Source organism: Cryptomeria japonica, chromosome 7 (assembly GCF_030272615.1).
Source record: "Cryptomeria japonica chromosome 7, Sugi_1.0, whole genome shotgun sequence".
Lineage (NCBI taxonomy): Eukaryota > Viridiplantae > Streptophyta > Pinopsida > Cupressales > Cupressaceae > Cryptomeria > Cryptomeria japonica.
The window spans coordinates 757,333,276-757,351,831 of NC_081411.1; the positions used below are offsets into that span (position 1 = coordinate 757,333,276).

The 18,556-nt window shown below is 31.6% G+C and overlaps 1 protein-coding gene across 1 annotated transcript in view; it reads left to right on the forward strand.

Moving 5' to 3' along the window:
- LOC131030042 (thaumatin II-like) overlaps positions 1-13,004 on the forward strand; it is a 53,663-nt gene extending 40,659 nt beyond the window's left edge. Inside the window, exons 2-3 of the mRNA XM_057960722.2 lie at positions 12,383-12,459; positions 12,549-13,004. Of these exons, the coding sequence (XP_057816705.2) occupies positions 12,383-12,459; positions 12,549-13,004 (533 nt within the window). The remainder of the gene's footprint in view (positions 1-12,382; positions 12,460-12,548) is intronic.
- Positions 13,005-18,556: the final 5,552 nt, after the last annotated feature.

The following is an 18,556-nucleotide window of genomic DNA, read 5'->3' on the forward strand; positions in this document are numbered from 1 at the left end:
TAACATCTTCATCAGAAACAACTTCAACAAAATTACATTTACCAAATGACAAATACAAATCTCTTTTGTCACATTAAACATTACATATTGATTTCTTTATCTTTAAAAATTCATGGATTTTTGCAAGTGATTCTTCTTTTAACTTTAGTATTTTCTTCTTCTAATCTTTTCAAATTTTATTCTAGATCTTTATTCCTTTTCTTAATCTTATTAAAAAATTTTACTCTTTATGACAAATTTTTTATTTTCACCTAAATAACAATTTGGAGCAATGAATGGGAGCATGAGTATTGTAATGGTTGGAAGGGTTTTGCCTAAAGAGGGGGTTTTTGAAGATAAGGGAGATCCAAACAACTCAAAGGATGATATGAAGGCTTTTAAAGCTACCTTTTTGCTTGTGGGTATTCCTTTTCGTGGGTTTTCCTTCTTTTGGTCTGCTTTGTTTTTTTTTGGTGTCTCTGTTTTGGGTCATTCTTCTTTTGCAACGTTTTTAGAGCACTTGGTCTGTACTTTCATTGTTTGGTGTGGGCTTTGGTTGTCTCTTCTGATGTCAGCAGTGTGTGATATACCCTTCGCCTCTTTTGCGGTCTTGTATTACTTTCTTTATGGCATGTTGTGGCTGGTGTGTTCTTTGGTTTCCGGTATTTTTTGGAGTTACTACTTGTTTGTGGAGTTTTCTTTTCTTCTCCAAGGTTTTTGGGGATGTCATTTTATACCCCTTCTCTGGTCATGCTCCCATGCAGCTGCTTAGATTATTTTGGCTAATAGCCGCAAATCAATATTTTTAGGAATTATTTGTGGAGCAGTTGGCCCCACGAATATTTATCTTTGCTGCTTATTTTTAAACAAAACATTTTAATTACTTATTCATAATATTAATAATAATTTGTGTACTTAAAATTTGAAAAACAAAAGAGAAATAAAATCTTTATAAAAAGAGGGAGAGCAAATTGTGAAGCCATGTGGCACTTTTGTAAATAAGCAATCGCTGCTTATTTCCAACCCCCCCTTTTCTTCCATGGCTTATTTTTAATTCCTAAACAATACCTTCTCCACCAAAGAAGGGAAAGATTCTGAATTATCCTCTTTTTCACAATTTTAAGGTTGCACGGGAACACTTAACTACTTAAATTTAAGCAGAAAATAGAGTTAAGAAGCCGCATGGGAACATGATGTTTGTTGTGATATTTTTGTCTTGGAGAGGGTTGCCCATGCTTTTATCTTTGGCCCTTCTTGTTCTTGGCAAGAGTGATCTAGATGTTTGCCTAGTTTTTTATGGACCGAATGGGGATCTCATTAGTAGCGGTGCTTGGGTTTGGTTTTTGTTTAGCCTCCTTTCTAGCTTTTGTGCCAAGTTCTTTTCTCGTTTTAATTTTTTCTATTGAGGTTTTCCTATCGTAAGTTTGGTTTTATCATTCTTCTCTGCTATTGAGGTAGAGATCGTGTTGGTGAGGATAACTAAGGTTTAGTTTTCCTTCCTTTCATGTCTCCTCTTTGTTGATCGCATTGAGGTGGATGGCTCTTATATTGAGGTGGAGAGTGGCTTGGTGGGTGATGTCAAAAGGAGTTTGATGGGGGATTTTCCTTCCCTTTTCTTGATGGTTGGTTGCATTGATGTGGTCTACACTTTTCTTTCATTTCTCTCTCTTTTCTCTTCTTTGGAGGTGGAGACTTTGGTGTAGTTCATTTGTTTGGTGTTTGATAGGTTTGGGTTTTAGTTCCAGCCCAAGGTTTTCGTAGCCTTTCTAAAAACCAACCTTCCAACTTTATTTTGACTCTAGAAGTGAAGGTTATGGGAGCCTTTTCAAAAACCATGTTATTGACGATTATGTGATCCATTCTGAAACCCATTGAGATAGTTTATGGTACCTATAAAACCCTATGTTACTACTCTCCCTTATGTTTTTGGCTATTCTTGAGGAGTAGGTATTTCCTTTACTTCAAATTTCATCGGATTTTTTCCAAAACCCAATCACCTAGATGTTCTATAAATGTTACTGGCCTTTTTTTCTAGGTTTTGTGGTCATGGGAGTCTTTCAAAACCCTTTGTCTATGTATCTCCAAGTTATGGAAGCCTTATCAAAACCCATGCATTTAGGTTATGCGAGCCCTATAGAACCCTTGGTTTAGGTTATGGGAGCCTAAAAATACCTTTGTCTAAGTATCTTTGAGGTATCTTATTTGACAGCTTTGATTTCTTTCGTGGTTTACCCAGTTCTTTGATGTTCATATTTTGGTGTTGGCATGTTTGTCTTCTGCTATTTGTTGAAAGGATAGCTTCAGTCAGAATCCTAGATCAAATGTGAAAGTGGCCTATCAGCCTTTCACATTTGATCTATAAATTAATCTTATTTAGACTTATCATATTCCAACCATATTGACCATTTTTTGATTATGGTTAGATTAATTCATCATGATTTGTTAAATACCAGTCATATAATCAACTATGTTGATTATTGATTATGCCTATCACCAACTCTATTATCGGGTTAGTTAATTGTTAGTGAATTATTGTTATAGATTATTCATAGTTAATTATGTGAATTTTGTTTGATTATATAAAACCTGATTATATAAATCAGTTTGTATTAAGTAAATAGTGAATTGTCTTCATGGCTGCTTGTGGAAAAGTCACGACTCTATTGGATACTTTAGAAATGATATATTTTTCAATATGTTGTCCTTAGTAAAGGTAATATATAGAGAACGATAATATTATAGTCTTTGCAGACGGTGAGGAAGTTGAAAACATACACACAGTTGATATACATTTGCTGGTGCAAGCCATGACACAGAGACGGTATACTTTTGTTGGTGCAAGCCGAGGCAATCGATGTACATCTATTAATAGCCATGAAAGTCGATATTCATCAGTTAGTAAAATTTGTGAGAAATTTGACAAGCAACACTTGGTCATCTATCTTTTGTAGTCATTCGAGATAACAACAGTGGATAGATAAATTTGGATTAATAACAAAACTGATATCCAAAATTAAATAAGAAGATAAAATACTTGCTTATATAAATTTGATCCAAAAGTTAACATGGTATTAGAGAAGGATTGACCAAAGATTAGATCAGATTGATATAAGCAAGGTTATCTTCTATTGTTGTCTTCAAGTTCATCTATTTCTATCAATGTCAAGATGATGAATGGAATTAGAGTTGAGGACAAACTTGAAGGAGCATTAAACTTCGTATCTTGGAAGTTTATAGTTATGCTTTCCTTGGGGAAAAATGAATTAGATGAATTCATGAAGGATGCCATACCGAAACCAAAAGAAGAGGATGAGAAGCTTCAATGGAAGAGAAAGAACAACAAAGAAATGAAAATGTTGGTTGATTTTGTGATAGCTCACATTGTGCCAATCATCTCCAAGTTGACGAATGCATGTGACATGTTCAAGACATTAGAGGACATATATGAGATTAAAAAAATGTGTCGAGCTCTCAAACTAAAACAACAACTTAACCACATCAAGATGACAAAAGGAGAATCCATCATGTCTTACTTCTTGAGGATTAGTGAATTGAGAGATCAACTCTCTACCATTGGACACACTATCAATGGTAAAAAATTAACCATGTTGGATCAAAATGGTATGCCTTCATCATGGGAGTCATTTATTCAAGGGATAAGAACAAGACTAAAACTCCCTAAGTTTGATCGATTGAAGACAGACTACATTCAAGAAGAGTCAAGATTGGCTACAAGAGGAATTGGCCAAACCTCCATAAATGAAGTCCTCACCTCACACTCCTAAAAGAAGAAAGGACATATCAAAAGGAAGAAAGATAAGGAATTCAATGGTTCTCTTACATTGAAAATAAGGAAGGACATTTCAAAAATCCAGTGCTTTAAATTTGACAAATATGGTCACTACACAATGAAATGTCCAACCAGGACTATGCCTCAAGCTTCCATTGTGGATGTTGGTGAGACTATTCCAAAAAAGGATTTAGATGGAATCATATTCTAGTTTGAAAGAGATAAGTTTTCTTTTTGGTTAAAGAATGTTAATGAATTTAACATGTATTTTTTTTTCTTAATTCATGCAATTACATTATGCGTGCTATTTGTGAAACAATTTTGTCAGTAGATGTTCTCTTACAACAAGCTGCATTTGGATATCTTGTGTTTTAAATTTCTTAAACTTACTATGAGAAATTTGTCCCTTACATTTAGGACATCTTTAGAATCATAGTTTGTTTCTTTTCAGGGTATAGAGTTTTGAAGTTCTATTTGTGATGAAGAGATTGAAATTCAGGAGGAACATGCAGAGGACTTTAGTGGAGATTCTGAGATTTTGCATTTTTTTCTTTTAGAAAATAAATATCTACATGCAGAGGTGCAACAATTTACTTGCGAAAGCCATAGAGTCACTTGTGCTGGTAATGATAGCATCTAGGTATACAAAGAAAATATTGATACAAGAGGGATCTCTCAATGAGAGGGAGCATACTGAAAGGGGATTTTTTTTGAAATCTCACGATAATCATATTCCTGGCTAGGGCTCGATCTTATGGCAGTAGATCTAGATGGTAGTTTTGGATCTAACACTTGCATTTCTATGAGGATCATACTAGATGATGAGAGTCTCCTGAAATAAGATATCTTCCATAATTGGGACCATGTGAGCAGGGGATGCTTCCTTGACAGACGGAGAAGCTAAGAGGATGTTCTTCTATTGATATTTGAGGATCTTAGTCATATTGGTTCAGAGGGAGTGGACCATGTCAAGATGGTTTCTCTAGTGATCAGTTGAAGGACTATGATTCATGGGATGGAGACCTATGAATGTAAGGTGGAAGGCCTTTATGCTGACTCTTAGGTCATGATATTCCTGGATAGATAAATACTTGGTGAGCTTGGAATACACCAAGTGTGATGCAGACTCCAACCTTGTTTTTTTTTATGAAAGGTCAAAGCACATGGAGATCAAGTTAGAGACATGGTGAAAAGGTATGCTATTCAATAAAGATACATTAATACTAATGAGAAGACAACATGAATTATCACAAAGCCTCTCTTAAGAATAAAGTTTGTGTACTTTCGAGGTAGGCTTGGTATGGTGGAGAATGAAGCCATAGCTGAAATTAAGTCTCAACATCATTGATTTAGTTATATGTTATACTAATGTATTCTTCTAATTGAGAATTGTTTTTTAATGTATAAACTCTTGTTAATGCATTTCTCCTTGAGAGACTTGAGGTGAAAGCCCTTATCTCCACCCCTTGATATGGTTCATGGTGGATGATTTTCTTGTACTTGTGTGCTTACCCTCTTGACGAGCCATGGTGAAAATCATTATGAGGTGACATTCTCACAATGATGAATAATTGTATATCTCACCATTATTGTGAGGTGTCAATCTCACAATAATAGTTGATATCTATGGATATGCCATAATTGTTGATATGATGTGAGGTGATATCTATGATTAAACCATAATGGTGGATGTCATATGAGGTGATATCTATGGATATGCCATAATGGTTGATATCACGTGAGGTGATATGTATGATTAAACCATAATGGTGGATGTCACATGAGGTGATATCTATGGATATGCCATAATGGTTGATATCACATGAGGTGATATCTATGAATAAACCATACTGGTGGATGTCACATGAGGTGATATCTATGAATATGCCATAATGGTTGATATCACATGGGGTGATATCTATGGAAAAATCATAATGTTTGATATCACATGAAGTGATATCTATGGATATGCCATAATGGTTGATATCTCAAGAAGTAATATCTATGGATATTCCATAATGGTGGATATCATGTGAGGTGATATTTGTGGATAAGCCATAATGGCAGATATTACCTAAGAAGATATCTATGATGGATATCACGCGAGGTGATATCCATGGATATGCCATAATTCTTGGTATCACAATGATATGATATTTTTTATTTCAAATATAGATGCAACTATTATGGTCAATCATCTCAATGGACTGATGTAACCGGTAAAGAATAAAAGTGATTCCTCCCTAGCTAAGAGGGAGTGTTGAAGGAATAGATTTGGTCAGAATCATAGATCAAATGTGAAAGTGGCCTATCGGAATTTCACATTTGATCTATAAATTTATCTTATTTAAACTTATCATATTCCAACCATATCGACTGTTGTCTGATTACGGTTAGATTAATTCATAAAATGATTCGTTAAATACTGCTCATAAAATCAACTATGTTGATTATTGATTATCCCTATCATTGATTTTATTATCGAGTTAGTTAATTGTTAGTGAATTATTGTTATCGATTATTCATAATTGATTATTCCAAGTTCGTTTGATTATATAAAACCTGATTATATAAATCAGTCGACATTAAATAAATATTGTATTGTCTATATGGCTCCTTGTGGAAAAGTAATATATAGAGAATGATAATATTATAGTCTTTCTAGATGGTGAGGAAGTTAGAAGAACACACACAGTCGATATACATTTGTTGGTGCAAGTTGTGACAAACAAACGATATACATATGTTGGTGCAAGCTGAGACAATCAATATACATTTGTTGATAGCCGTGAAAGTTGATATTCATCCCTTAGTGAAATCTACGAGAAACTCGACAAGAAGGAGTCGATCATCTATTAACAACAGTAGATAGATAAATTTGGATTAATAACAAAACTAATATCCAATATTAATTAAGAAGATAAAAAACTTCCTTATATAAATCTGATCCAAAACTTAACACTATTAGTCTATTTCATATTTAGTTGCAGCAATGCTCTTTTTGTGGGTTCTGGATCCCCATAAAATCCTTTTGTAAGGGGTTCCAGGTCCCCTCAAAACTTTATTTACCTCATCAAAAACTCTTCATTTTCATCTATAACTTTGTCCAATTCTTTCTCAATATCAAAAATTTCTTGTTAAAGTTTACATTTTCTACTTGCCTCTCTTTTATAATTGTTATCATTTCTAGAAATTTTTTCATTATTTCTATCAATTCTTAGATTCTAGGCTATTTTTCTTCTTCTTTATTATTTTCCCAACTTTTCCCATTGATACTAACTACTGAAACTCACCTTTTATACTTAGATTAATGATTTATCTATCTTTTGGTGGCTTTCTATGTCAACCTCTATTTTGTATTGTCTTCATACTTCTCCTTAGTTGTTATATTGATCTTCCTCCTTTTGTATTGATATTCAAACTTCTCCAAAGTTAAAAAATGAGGAAGATCAATATAACAACTAAGGAGAAGTTTGAAGACAATACAAAATAGAGGTTGACATAGAAAGCCACCAAAGCATTGATAAATCATTAATCTAAGTATAAAAGGTGAGTTACAGTAATTAGTATCAATGGGAAAATAATCTAAGTTGTGAATAAGGAAAATAAAGGTGAGAAAAATGAGGAGAAGGTGCTGGGAAATATATTTTTGGAGGCCACTAGAAATCAGGAGAACTGCTAGAAGTGGGTGGATAAGGAAATTGGATCCCTGAAAGATGGGATTAAGGGAATTATTGATACTTTCACATAATCACTTGGGCCTAGTAAAAAATGAGAAGATCATGAGCATGATCTAGAAGATATCTTAGGATGTTGAAACTATCAAGGTCATCCATGAGCGCAAAATTGAGAAGCTGGAAGGGTATGTGAGTGATATCAAGGAAAACCTGAACAATTTGGTGGAAATCAGTAGGGAGGTGATGAACAATAGTGTTGATGGTTTGGAGAAAATCAATCCCATGATGGCCGAAAATAGAACCGGAACCATCGTCGGCGACCCTCCCTTGGGGGAAAAGAAGAAAAGAATGCCTCAGAGGGTGGATAGAGTGCTGCTGGTGGGAAGAATAGATCGAGTCCTTGCACAAGAACTAGGAGCCAGAGCCAGGACAAGAGAACCTCTAGATTCATCATGGAGGATTTGGACAAAATAAACAAGACGATTATTCAGAAAAATATTGAATTGGTGCACTCTCTTAGCTAAGTGCTTTGCCCAATTTTTTGGCTCTGTTGATTTTATTTTTTTGGCTTGCGGTTTGTGTGGGGTTTGTCCCCTGTTTTTCTTAGTTTTTTTTCTGGTTGGTTGCTGGCCTTGGTCTGTAATACTCTGGGTTTCAGGTCCCTGTAAAAAAAAAACTCTTTATCAAAAACAGCTAAGGTTCCTTGTAGCACTCCTTGACAAACTTTATATGTATAAAATACTGGAAAATATCCCATTTGAAGGTAAGACAATAGGGAGTCCATTTCCTATTTTTTTTGAGATACATTTTATGAAAACCTTCTAATAGAAATATGTAATGTCCTCTTCTTGGTTGACTTCAAAATTTTGTACAATGTCCCTTATCAAATCCCTTTTCCCTAGTAGATTGACATAAGAAAGATTTGTTGCTACTTTTTCAAGGTTGCTCAGTTATGAAATCTGATGTGTTCTAAGCCTAGAAATCCGTACTATAGTATACATGTATATCTGGTTAACTAGATATTATGCCTATTTTGGGAGCCTATAAGCTATGGTTAACTCCACTTTTCATACCATTGCTATGATTAAGGTATAATTCTTAATTCTAGGTTTCTAGGACTAGGTCTGAGTTGGTTCTAAGGGCCAACACCTTAATCCTGAAGTGTGATGCTCTCCTCTATTTCATGCAACTCAATATTTGTCCCAGATAGACACACCACGAGAACATATTCAAATATAAATCCAAGTAAACATACCCATCCAATAGTGTGTGTATATGAAAGAGAGACAAATTTCACCATACCCCAAGAATGTTCTTAAAAATTGTTCTTATATATCCTAAATCGAAAAGGTGGCATCCTTTGAGGGTTGACTAATAACCTCTATTCAATATCAAACTCTCCATAATTAGACTTTATTAATTATCATCCTTATAATTAGTATATGATCCTTAATATACTAATCGCACCATCTTATACATAATTAATTAGGAGCATTTATGATTATCGATTCTTACTAATCATCATCTCTATGATAATAGATCGCTACCTCTAATCCTTTTCATAACAATTATTTGTCATTGATTAGACTGCCTTCTTAATCATCTTCAAGATTGATATCTGATTATCATAAATTAATATCATGTTTCTTCATAAGCGATATTATTAGTGGATGGTTAGCATCATTTTAATTATTTATGATATCAATCCTTGTTTGCCTCCTGGACAAAGTCAAATTTGATTAGTTTTCATCAAATTTGATTAGTTTTCATCAAATTATTGAATATCACTGTCTATTGTGAGGGGAAGATCTTTGACACCACCAGTTTACTTATATTTAATTTAATAATTAACTTTAGTTATTGTTTAGGATGATTGCTATTCTATTATAGATTGCTTTTATTAAATAGTTGTTTATTTGAATTTATTTATTATTATATTTATTTTCTAATTACTTTGTTACTTTGTCAATAATATAATATTATAAAATTTATATTATTATTTGATAAATATAAAATTAATATTAATATTTAATAAATATAAGTTATATATTAAATCTCTTTTATTATTATCATTAAGATTTTATTTAGTTTATTCTATTCATTTATTTTGGTTATATAGGTATATATATAATTTTAGAGTGGGCATCATCATGTTTTGATTGTTTAGATGGGGACATCAAAGTCTCTCCTCCTTGAATTTGCTTTCCTTCAAGCAATATTATAATCTTGATTATTGGATCTGCAATCACATTTGACCGATATATGGAAATATACATATATATATGTATCTTGCATTGAAAGGACTAAGGAACTACATCATAAATAACATAAGCATGTTAGACTTTGGGAGGAAGAGACGGGATGGGTTTACTGAGAGCCATTTTCCCATCAATGTCTCATTCCCCTAAGTACTTGCCATCTTGCGAAGTTAGGGGGAGAATGTCAAGACTCTATTTCATCTCAAGCCCAAAACACAAGACTTATGAAGTTGGGGGAGAATGTCAAACCTCTATTGCATCTCAAGACGACGACACAGGACTTGTGAAGTTGGGGGGAGAATGTCAATACTTTGTTGCATCTGAAGCCCACAACACAATATGGGTTTCATACTATCAATCTTTATGCATTTTCTTTTGTAGGATTGGGGAGAAGATGTAAGGACTGACTTGACTCCTTAATTGTAAGGACCTACTTTTAGGTCACTTATGAGCCCCTTGTGATCCATTTCTTACTCTTCAAGCCCTCTCCCACAAATAGGATTACAGATGCTATTTAGCATACATTTGAAAAACATGAAGTATACATATAAATGCATGAGCATACACAAAGTATACACTTGTACAAACATAGAGCATACACTTGAAAACATGAAGCATAGACAGTATCTACAAACACTAAGCATACATGTCAATACACATATTGTTAGATTATTTTTCCATGTCTAGAATGATTCATTGATTCATCTTTAGATTCTTTACCCTGCAGAATGGCAGGATCATTGCTCTGATACCACTTGTAATGTCCCCTTCTCGAATGACTTGAAATGTCCCTAATCAAATCCCTCTTCCCTAATAGACTGACAAAAGAGAGATTTGCTGCTACTTGTTCAAGGTCGCTTAGTTATGAAATCTGATGTGTTCTAAGCCTAGAAGTTTGTTTTGGAGTATGCACGTATATTTGGTTAACTAGATATTATGCCTCAACTGGGAGCCTCCGAGCAAGCTATGGTTAACTCCTCTCTTCATACCATTGTTTTGATTAAGGTACATTTCTAAATTCTAGGTTTCTAGGACTAGGTCTGATTCGGGTTCTAAAGGCCAACACATTAATCCCAAAGTGTGGTGCTCTCCTCTATTTCATGCAACTCAATATGTGTCCCACGTAGACGCACCACGAGAATAGATTCAAATATCGATGCAAGTAAAAATAACCATCCAATAGTATGTATATATGAAAGAGATATAAATTTCACCATACCCCAGGATTGTGCTTGAAAATTGTTCTGATATCTCCTAAATCAGAAAGGTGGCATTCTTTGAGGGTTGACTAGTCACCTCCGTTCAATGTCAAACTCTCCATAATTAGACTTTATTAATTACCATCCTTATAATTGGTATACGATCCTTAATATACTAATCGCATTATCTTATACACAATTGGTTATAGATTCTTACTAATTGTTGTCTCTGTGATAATAGATCGCTACCCCTAATCCTTTCATAACAACTATTTTTCAATGATTAGACTCCCTTCTTAATCCTCTTCAAGATCGATATCTGATTATCATAAATTAACTTATCGTGCCTCTTCATAACCGATATAGATTAGTGGATGGTTAGCATCATTTTTATTATTTATGATATCAATCCTTGTTTGCCTCCTAGACTAAGTCAAATTTGATTAGTTTTGATCATATTACTGAATACCATTGTCTATTGTGAGGGGACAATCTCTGACATGCGCAGTTTACTTATATTTAATTTAATAATTAACTTTAGTTTTTGTTTAGGATTATTTCTATTCTATTATATATTATTTTTTATTGAATAGTTGTTTTTTTCAATTTATTTATTATCTTGTGAAATGACTAGCATCGAAGGTGCCTTCTAGGAGACATGTGGAATGACTAACATGGAAGGTGCCTTCTAGCAGTCCTTGACGAACTTTATATGTATAAAATACTAAAAAAGGTCCCGTGTGAAGGTAAGACAATAGCTGGTCCATTTTGTGTCTCTCAACTAGCAGTCCTTGACGAACTTTATATGTATAAAATACTGGAAAAGGTCCCGTGTGAAGGTAAGACAATAGCTGGTCCATTTCGTGTTGTCTTTGAGAAACATTTTATGAACACCTTCTAATAGAAATCTTGTAACATAACTGATTTCAAATAATTACCATGTAATAATATGAAGTGTAGTGAAGGTTATAGCAGGTGTCAGATATCATCATCATCTCATGATCTTCTGCGAATCATAAAACAGACTTTGGTCAAGCAATCGAGTGTTCCAATGAAAACACAGATCTCAATTGAATTTTCGGGTAAATCGAGAAATTAAAATGTACATAAAGAGTAAAGTTAGGTCCAAAAAATCTGCAAATTCTTAAGACAAACAGATCTACAATTAGCAAATTAGCAATCAGAAAGATCAGCCTCAATCAACCAATTGGGTTCCGCGCTCCTACTGCTCACCTATATATGTTTGCATCGTAACTGAAAACCTTTGTGCTAAAAAAGCTTTGTTTAGATTGTAGTTAAAAGGCTTCCAAATAATGGATAACCCATTGATATCGTGTCCATGTCTCTGTCTCTGCATCTTCCTAACCATGGCGTCTCTCTGCGCTGCAGATAAATCAAAGCAATTATACCACAAGAATCAGTTTACTCATTATTAATGATTTTGACTGTCTTATATCTACCTATTCAATTTGTTTGCAGATGAATCGTCCAAAAAGACCATTAAACTGGAGAACAACTGCACGTTCCCTGTGTGGCCTGCGATACTTTCAGGGAACGTAACTGATAGGTTTCGGACTGTTCTACAACCAGTCGAAACGTACTCCCTGGCAGTTCCTCTTGACTGGGGGGCAACCATATGGGGAAGGTTGGATGTTCCTCCGAAGGGAAAGAATCAACGCGATTAATTTGCGAATCTGGTGACTGCGGAAATTTGCTACGGTGTGAGAAAGCCCCGGATGAGAAATTGCAACCATATACACGGGCCATATTTGATAACCGCAGTCTTACTGTTGATGTCCAGATGGGTTATAACCTCCCAATGTTTGTTGGTTTTGTTAACGGTTCCTGGGAAGGTTATCCATGCGGTTCATCGCACTGCACAGGATTAGGTGCTGACCTTTGCCCCACAATTTCACAGGTAAAGGTGAATAATAAGGTTATCGGGTGTACATGTTCTGTTTGCAATACATATTTCGGGCGTTGCAATCCGCCCGAGTTCAATGACAATTTCCACGTAGCCTGCCCAAGTTATGTTCCTTTCCAGCCAAAGGCATGGTGCCCAGATTCCACTAATTACTTATTTACTTTCTGTCCCGCATAGTGACCCATATTCCATGCTTCTGGGCTTTATCTGCAATTGCACGGTTCTGTTTTCTGCGCTGTTTTAAGGTGATGTAATAAAACTAGACCATCCAGTCGGATCGTGGTTTTAAAAAAAAAAATGAAAATATTTTTTTTTAAACTGTCTACTTTTCCTAATATTGTGTTTGCATAATCCGTCGAACAAGAAACTTCTCAACGATTTAAACATGTCGGTTTCCATGGACTTGAAGAGGGCTGATGAACGTTGAAAGTAATGGTGAAAATATATAAGGAAAGAAATATGTCAAAGTCCATAAATATGTAATTCACAACAAAATAGTAAATATGCTACGAGACAATTTAATTGTCATCTATGAATGTCAATATTAAGATTGGTATTAACTGATGACCAGGTAAATATTGGATCTTACAAACCAACACCCTTTAATGGTGTTGGTTGTATGTCAAGTTTTAATGTTAAGTCTCTCTATATTAAATTATGATGCTTATAAATAATGTGAAGTATATTTCAGGTAAATAATATTGCTATATCTTAAATTGATGATAATATTTCAAACCTATCTTGATAGCCATGGAACAGTGGATGTCAAAGTACTACAATTTCATTTTATTATTCAATATATTTAAGAGGGCTATGAGCTACTAATGTAAATCTAATTTTATATTTTTGTATTCTATATCATTTCATGTAAATTTTAATGATATTAATATTGTGTATACTTTTTGGTTTCATTCTCATTACAAGTGGTTACAACTTTGATTTTTATGCATATTCAGATCGATGATAAGAAGAGAGAACGATTCAAGTGGATTATCATCTTGAGCTATGTGAATTCACTTATCGTTGCACATTTCCTTGTTTTCATTTAAATGCACATATTGTTTGATTTTATTAAAATGTGGACATCAAAAAAATTGTTAGAGAGGAGGTCTAGTCAATGGGTTTGAAAGAGTAAACCATCAATCATCTCTCCATATTCGTAGTGGGTAAAGACTCATTGTCTCTTCCATTCTAGTTCAGAGGAATAGATCTATGCTTAGATCATTTGTTGTATATATATTTTCATTTCACCAAAATTTAATATTGTATTTCTATATGGATTTTTTGGACATACATATTTATTTTATTAATGTATAACATTACATTACCATATTTAAATGTTCATGTATTGAAGCTATAATTTATACACCATATGGTATTATCATGACATTATGCATATGAAAATTTACATATATAAAGTTTTTCTTAGATTTGTTATTTCTATATGAGGAAATATTAGATATATATGTGGTTTGATGTGTATAACAAATGCATAAGAAACATGTATTAGCCAATATGAATTAGTTCAAATAAATTACTGTTAAACATATATACAAATTACTTAAAAATATAGATTAATGTCTAAAAAAATTTCATTGAAGCTAATAATATTCAACATGTATTAAGACAACATAAGGATCCCATGAAAAAGTCACCTAGAACATTGATATCTTTTATGAGAATGATAATAAGGCAATATAAAGTAGTTTAAGACACCTGAAATATTAGTGGATAATCTTGTTTAGCCAACTTCTAAGTTTGTTAGCTTAATCATAAGTCTATATGTATATAGTGTAATTTTATTTCATCAACCTCTAGTATTTTTTCGTACTATTTTATAATGAGCCATCTCAATAAAATTTATCATTAATAGTTGTATTCTTAGGCAATACACTATCATGATAGAATCAAGGAATAATTTCTTTTAATTTCAATTTTTATTGTCTAATGTGGCCAATAAAGATATAGAAATCTACATAATTGACCAAGACTTCTAGTCAAATTTACCCACCGACTCTAGAATGTGCTAGCACAATCAATTTAATGCTATAATCTATAAAATATAGAGAAAGGACTATTGGATTCTTTGAACTATGATGAATTAAAAGATATTTAATAAAAAAAAACATTTATAATTTGTATCACCGAAAGGTTTGGAGTTGAATAACTCAAAATGGTATTGTAGAGGGGCCCAACATCACCAATAAAATTTATAATTAAGATATTTATAATAGTTAGGATTTAGGTGCCATTATGCTTGCAAATAATTTTTAATTATTTGTTCTGCCAATTTTATTTGTAATTTAACTACAACAAGTGAAATTGTTTAACCAATAGTGGCAAAGGAACTCATGTAGAGACAAAGTTATTAATACCATTTAGACTTCAGGAAAAGGATAAAATGTTTAAGCATCGCTTTTGGAATATTTTATTTTGAGATTTTTGGGCACATGTATGGAGTTATAAGTGCACACTCAATAACTTTGACAAAATCCATAGATTATCATGAGTGACCATGAGTGTAATTATGAAAGAAGAATACTATATTGGTTTATTTTGGTGAGTTGCCATATGACATATATTAGTGGATATTTTTGGCTACATGCTTGATTCCAAGAAGGTAGGCATTGAATTTTTTAAGGTATTTTTACTCCATGTTATATTTTGATATCACTCTCAAGAGATTTTATAAAATGTGGCTTTGAGCTAGTGGTTTGTATCAAGTTTCTTCAGCTATGTAGGTAAAAAGGGTCAGGCTAAACCAGCACACTCAAACTTGATAGTTTAGATGATCAGGCCCACAACTCCCACTTAAACTTCCTTTCCATTTTCGATTCTCTTATTGTCATTTCCATTTCCATTCACTAACCCTTTCAAATGATTTTCTTATGCTGTAAACGTTAGGGAATAATAAAAATCCCTTGAAGTTCCTCTCCTTTAAACGCATTAAACAACAATAAAAACATATTTAATTTTTTGATTAGCTTTGAGAGTTTAATTTTTAAGATTTTAATACGATTAACAATAACTTATTAAAAGTTAGTATTATTAAGACTAATTAAATTTATTTTTTAAATTTCAAATTAAATTATTAATAAAATATAATTTCTATTTAATAATAATAGTTTATATTTTGTACTAATTAATTTTAAAAAATAATTAAGATATAATTTTAGTTTTTAAAATTACTAGTTAAAAATTAAATTTAAATAATAATTTTTATTATTTTAAATGAAACTTTTAATTTTTCTAATGGTTTTTAATTCAATTTTATTTAGAAAGTGTACTAAATATTATATATTATGTATTTATAAGCTATCTTTTACTGTTGTATTGTTGTATGCTTTTATGTTTTCATATTGTTTATATTCAACAAAATTACTTTTAAATAATATTTTATTACAAATATTTTTTTTTAAATAAAAAATAATATTAAGTATTTTATTAAAAGATTAATCTTAGATTAGTTTTTTTTATAAATTTTCCGTAATGTATTCAACTTTAAATAAAAAATCACTTAGTAAAATTATTTATATATATCTATCATAAAATTAATTTAAATTTTAATAACTTCAAATAAATATATTTAAAAGAGCCATTATTAATAACTAAAATTACTAGGAAATGTCATGATCTAACCCAAGACTAAACATGAAGATCTATTTTGCAAGTGAAAAGCACAACTTGTTGAAAGAATCTATTTGTATAATAAATGGACTTCACAAATAGTTATTTCCAGTATATATTTATTTTTGTATATTGTTGTGGCATATGTAACATGAAACAAATCTATATCTCTATGGAAATATAACTCTTTCCAATTACCACCACCTTTTTTCTTAATTATTTATCCAAATCATAAAAGAATTATATCATCTTGACAAAGATTCTTTTCTCTACTGCATCATATTTTTTTTAATAAATTTTAGTATTTTTCCTTGATAAGATAATCAACCTTATATTATAGTGTTGATGACCTACTTTCAATAAAAATAAAATATAATACATAAAAACTAATTAAAATATTAAAGATATATATTTTGTAAAATTCACTTATAGATCTATAAAAGAGTATTTTTAGATTTCAAAAAAAAAATTATTTATAAGAGTAGGAGTTGTTGAAACATCGAGTTTTATTTTTTTTGGTAATTAGACCAAAAGTAGTATAAAATTTATATTTAGTAGACACATCCAATTGGAAAAGTTGTGGCCCATATATAACTTAGTTATAATGAATCTATATAGACCATATGTTTGACTAAAATTAATTTTTAGTTAGAATTACTTAAATTCACTTTGTGGCGATAAGTGAGCCTGAAACGTGACACAGTTTTGTGCTTTTACCCTATACCCCTCCTTTACCGAATAGGAACCTGAAGCACTTTTAGTCCACACCAAACTATCTTCTTTATTTTGGAACATAAGAGTTCTATTATGAAGCTAAACCTCAAAAGCAAGTCTAAGTTCATTCTCAATGGGTAGAAAAGCAATAGAATTCCATCAAGATAGTGGATAAGGGCCTGAAGAATCAATGTCAAAGTAATCAGCAACAAAAACCCCCTAGAGATCAGACAAAATATGAGGCAATAAAGACCAATCTTGAATGGAAAATAATGCAGGATGACCATTCCAGACTTCATCCCAAAACCTAGCCATTTTCCCATTATAAACAACCTAGGAAAGGTGCGAAAGAATGACCGAATGACAACTAACCAGAAAATTCCAAAAAGATGATCCTTTCGAAAGGGATGAGGTTGTTAAAATCCTCTCTTTAGGAGCATCCCTTAAATACTTAGTAAGAATAATAGAAGCCCACTTACTCGATGAATCCTTATATAATTTCCAGACAAGTTTAGCCCCTAATGCTTTATTCTAGGACACTAAATCTCGAATAACTTCAAATAAATATATTTTAAAGAACCATTATTAATAACTAAAATTACTAGGAAATGTCATGACCTAACCAAAGACTAAACATGAAGATCTATTTTGCAAATGAAGAGCACAACTTGTTGAAAGAATCTATTTGTATAATAAATGGACTTCACAAATAGTTATTTCCAGTATATATTGATTTTTCTATATTGTTGTGGGCATATGTAATAGGAAACAAATCTATAACTCTATGGAAATTTTTGTTCTTCAATATACTATGTCTACTAAACCTCTTATTATTTTGCACAAATAAATCTCCATCATCTTAAATATAAGATAGCTACAAATACAAATATATGCTAACTTAGTAATAGAATATGGTGGAGTCTTACTTGAGTCATTACGTTTCTTAGTAATTCATTTTGATATAATTTTTTTTTCAACTTTATATGTCAAAATGATCAATTTCACATAAAATCATAAATCATGTTATCAAATTCTAAAATGACAAAATTATGAATTGTTGTTGAATACTTTTAAATAATTAATAATCAATAATAAAAAAATTAAAATTTTTAATTAAATTTGATTTTAAATTAATAATTTAATATTTTTTACAATTAAATTTTTTATTTTTAATAATTACTAATTACTTAAAAGTTTTGTAAACAATTAAAATTAATTTATACTATTTTTTAAAATAAATTCTCATAAAATATAAATTATTCTTACTAAATAATATTATAATTTATGAATAACTAATTAATTAATATTTTTAAAATCTAAAATAAAAAAATAAATTTAATTATTTAAAATAATATTAAGTATTACTAATTTAACGTTAAAAATTATTA